The 4,982-nt window shown below is 24.8% G+C and overlaps 1 protein-coding gene across 1 annotated transcript in view; it reads left to right on the top strand.

The window, feature by feature from the left end:
* The window catches only part of LOC105623181 (venom allergen 3-like), a 5,779-nt gene extending 1,683 nt beyond the window's left edge, over window positions 1-4,096 (top strand). Inside the window, exons 2-5 of the mRNA XM_012204617.1 lie at window positions 549-716; window positions 1,566-1,647; window positions 2,436-2,568; window positions 3,922-4,096. Of these exons, the coding sequence (XP_012060007.1) occupies window positions 549-716; window positions 1,566-1,647; window positions 2,436-2,568; window positions 3,922-4,096 (558 nt within the window). The remainder of the gene's footprint in view (window positions 1-548; window positions 717-1,565; window positions 1,648-2,435; window positions 2,569-3,921) is intronic.
* Window positions 4,097-4,982: the final 886 nt, after the last annotated feature.

Below are 4,982 nucleotides of genomic sequence, written 5' to 3' on the forward strand. Positions count from 1 at the left end.
TATATATATATATATATATATATATATATATATATATATATATATATATATATATATATATATATATATATATATATATATATATATATGAAACGGCTTAGTTTAAAAGAATATCGAAGTTAAAAAAAGAATATCGAAGTTTGTTTTTTAAATTCAAAAGCCCTTCGAATTATTAATTTTGATGAAATTTTGTAGTTTTAGACTCTGTATATAAGAAAAGTTTTGTGTTTTTCTCAATTTACTAAAGTATATAATAAATTATAAAAAGACTTATTTTATCTAACTAAAAACATTCATTTTTCCTCTTCAAGTTTTATTGTTACACTGTAAAAAAATAAAATGTTAATTATAAAGATATTTAATAGATTTTCTGAAACATACAAAATTAAAATTAACAAAAAAATATCTCAGAAATTATTATACATCTTTAAAATAAAATTAAGATTATTTTTTACAGTGTAAAATTCCTTAATAAAAGAGAATTTAATTTATATATGCATATATTAAGAATATATTTGTTAGCTAATTTTAAAATCACGATGTCATAGTCAAAACCAGCAAAAGAATGCGGAGAAGTAAAGTGTGTTGGTCTTACTGATGCTGAGAGGAAGGCTATAGTAAATAAACACAATGAATTAAGACAGAAGATTGCATCGGGTAAAGAAACGAAAGGAAAACCAGGTCCGCAACCAAAGGCGGTTAGCATGCCAAACGTGGTAAGACATAATACATGCATTATACATTAAATAAAAAATAGACGAAAAAATATTGAACAAATATATTCTAAACTTACTTTAACAATTAAATTATTATTTAAATTTTTTAAAAAGAAGTAAAATTATGATTAACTTAATAACAATGTCTAATAACAATGTAGAATTTTTAAGGTACAATCTTAAAGTACTTTGGAATTACTTAAGGAATTTTAAGAAAATGAATAGATAATGGAATTTGATAGCCTCTTAAAAAATCGTGATAATGTTGAGAATATATATATACAAAGTATCCAGTTATTCATTACATGGACCAACACAAATCATGCCTGTATTAACAGTAAATTATATCATAGATTGTGTAAGATATTATAAATAAAAAAATTTTAATTTTTTTTCGTGTTTTACATCTTTTGACGCTAATTGTAATAAATATTTTTTAAAATTCTGCCAACAGACTTTTAACATTTACCTAAAATGAACTCAGTCTCTCATAATAAGAGACTTTCCCTCTATAAAGAGAAATGTATAAGTGCATTATAGATTTTCTTAATGTATAATTTTCACGAAGAAATTCGAAAAGTGAAATGATTTAATGTACTATGCAATACAGGAAGGATATACATTTGAATAAAATATTTTTATTTTAAATTAGAATTTATATACACAATATAATGATATATAAAATTATATGAATAGACTTTTTTGGGTAACTTTTAGGTAACAGACATTGAACTTTGTGGCCCTTGTATACATGTGTATATAATTTACATACTAAAACACAAACACATATACGTGCGCACACATAAAATATTATGTAAATACTTGTGCATATATGTACAATTCTTTTAGACTTGGGACAAAGAACTAGAAGAGGTTTGCCAAAGATGGATTAATCAATGCAAATTCGGTCATGATGAATGCAGACATGTAGGTAAATACCGATTTAATGTAAATTATGTATAAATATAATAGTAAAAATGTATTATGATGTTTACATGATAATAAAATATATAGCTCATTGGTAAATAAATTTTAGACCAATAAAATTAATTAATAAGAATTAAAAAATTAATTAATAAGAAAAAGAAGATTCTTCGACGTTTGCACAAAATGAGAATGAATTTTGCAGTGTTTTAAAATTTTTATTACCATCATTAAATTTACGATCAATATAATTTGTAATGTTATTTCCAGTTTCAGTTTATAATTGTGTTTCAAGTTTGAATCGGCGAACAGTTTATAGAAATAAAAAAAATGTATTTGCAAAGGACCCTGCAATCTTATGTAAAATGAATCTCAGTCAAATTGACTGCAATTTTATTATAATGTAGATCATGATGTCCTGATCAAAAATGTTCATGGTCACAAGGTCCAAAAATGGACAGTTTTCGAGATAAATTAAATGTCAAATATTGGAAATATGACTTATAATTCCAACATTTGATTTCTCTCTCTTCTTCAATATCTCGAAAACTGTCCATTTTTGGATCTTGCCTGAGGACTGAGTTAAATCCACTTTTGATTAAGACATCATGATCTACATTATAGTAAAATTTCAGCCAATTCAACTAGGATCCATTTTACATAAGATTAGTGCAGGATCCTTGTATAAACATTATCACTGACATTTTTTTCAACTAAAAATAAATTTTTTTCTCTTATTTAAATAATTCTAAAAAATAAACTGATTTATCTGTTAATAAATAATGTATGCTACAGATAGATTTATAGTTGGTCAGAACATGGCCCAGGCATCCTCTACGGGAAAAAACACAGCCACTGTGGAAAGTATGATCTTATTATGGTATAATGAAGTAAATGATTTTAATAATACTAAAATTGAGAAATATGAGTAAGTATCTTTCTAAATTTTTTAATTAAACACAGAGATTTTACATATTAGCAAATATAAATTAATTCTTTAGATAGCATCAAGTAAGATATATCTAGATATAAAAAATAAAAATAAGTGTAAAGATATCTATATATAAAAAATAGCAGCATGTAATGGTGTTATGATGTTATTCATAGACGTAAAATTGAAATTTTTTTCGGAAAGGAAGGAGAATCTATTAACCCAGGGATTATGTACTAATCGGAATAAAAAAAAGGGAGAGATTTTATTATACTATGAAAAGAATTTTGTGTTGTGACATTTACAACAATTTTTAATGTTAATAAATTTTTTTAGTCGAATTTAGTCATGGAAAATTTAGTTATAGAATACTCTGGGTTCATTCAGTATTACATTCTGAGCAGTTCAGTATTCAGTGAGCTTTTACACTTGATATTCTGTTACATCCAAAAATATAGATTGGATAGGTGTATAGGTCAAAAATATAGATCAAATAGTGCAAAAGTTCACTGAGTGCTTAGTGAGCGATTGTAATACTGAATGTATTAATTAGAATAGAATATATTTTGTTTTTCACGGTTTTTTTTTAAAATCTTATGAAAATTTTCCCTATGTGTCCCTATGTATTTTATCAAAATTTGAACTAACAGAAGTATTAAAAATTATTTCTATGGTCTTTAACGAGAAGAAAAGAATATTTTAGATATGTAATAGCAAAAATTCACACAAAATCAAAAATAAAGTTGTTTTTCATAATTAAAAATGAAAGAGAGGAATTCGATAGAATATGTACATAGCTAATTGATCAATTCAAAATAAAATATTCTCATTAGTAAAGCAATGAAAAATTATTAGGCATCGACTAAACCATGTGAATGGATGTGCTATCAGAATGTGCGCTAACGAGACCCTCTCAAAATGAAATAATTAATAAAAAATTTCGGGGGTTGAACTCCTACCCCCCCCCTTGATATGTCCATTATACTTAAAAGTAAGAGTATGTAATTATAATGCTTTTAATACTTTTAATGCTACTCTTCGAAGAGCGTAGAGTTTATTAATAAAACTTCTATTACAAAATAGGTTAATCAAAAATGATTATATCTTCTATTGGCAATCCATCGGATAATTTAGACAAATATTTTTTACAATATTTTATAATAAAATTTATCGATTTTTAGCCATACAAATAACAGTTTTAAATTATATACTACAATAAGATTTTAAATATACATTATTTCTGTTGATCACAGCCTTGTCTCTTTTGTCTTTTTAGATATGATGGTATTAATTAAAATACTTCCGAAGGTTAACATTTTTTAAAACGTATATAAAATAATTTATTTATAGATTTGAACCAAAGATAGGTCACTATTCCCAACTGGTCTGGGCTAAATCAACAAAAATTGGCTGTGGAAAAATAGAATTTAAGGACTCATCGAACTGGAATAAAATAAACCTATGTTGCAATTATGGTCCACATGGAAATATGAACGGTCAAAAAATATATGAAGTTAAAAAATAAATCCGATTGATGATGTAAAAAATGAATCCGATTAAAGGTGTAATAAAAGAATAGCGATATATGAAAAAAAATAGGAAGTCAAATCAAATGTTACAATATATATGTCTTGTTGATAGAAATAGATAATTGCAATTGTCATAATAATATTAATGATGGAGAACAAAAAACTATATTTTTTTCTTTTTTCCTTTCTCTTTTTCTTTTCTCTTTTTATTTCTTTTTAATGCATTTAACATCTTTTTCTACAAGTTTTTCTTGTCATATATGTCTTTCTAACATAAGACAAAAAATAACAATGTATGGAATTTATGCTGTTGTAATGTATTTAAAAATAAATATATGCAATAAATAAAATATGAATTAAGATTTCAATGTGTGTTTATGTATATTTGTAGTTATATTATTCTATATATTAAACAAAATAAAAATCGAAGAATGTATATTTAATATTTTAGGTTATAGTAATTATAAGTAAATTATAATTAAAAGTAAGAGTATGTAATTATAATGCTTTTAATACTTTTAATGCTACTCTTCGAAGAGCGTAGAGTTTATTAATAAAACTTCTATTACAAAATAGGTTAATCAAAAATGATTATATCTTCTATTGGCAATCCATCGGATAATTTAGACAAATATTTTTATATAATATTTTATAATAAAATTTATCGATTTTTAGCCATATATAAATAACAGTTTTAAATTACTATACCACAATAAGATTTTAAATATACATTATTTCTGTTGATCACAGCCTTGTCTCTTTTGTCTTTTTAGATATGCTTTCTTCACACACGCACGCACGCACACACACACACACACACACACACACACACACACACACACACACACACACACACACACACACACACACACACACACACAC

This window comes from Atta cephalotes (genome assembly GCF_000143395.1).
Source record: "Atta cephalotes unplaced genomic scaffold scaffold00001, whole genome shotgun sequence".
In the NCBI taxonomy this organism is placed as follows: domain Eukaryota; kingdom Metazoa; phylum Arthropoda; class Insecta; order Hymenoptera; family Formicidae; genus Atta; species Atta cephalotes.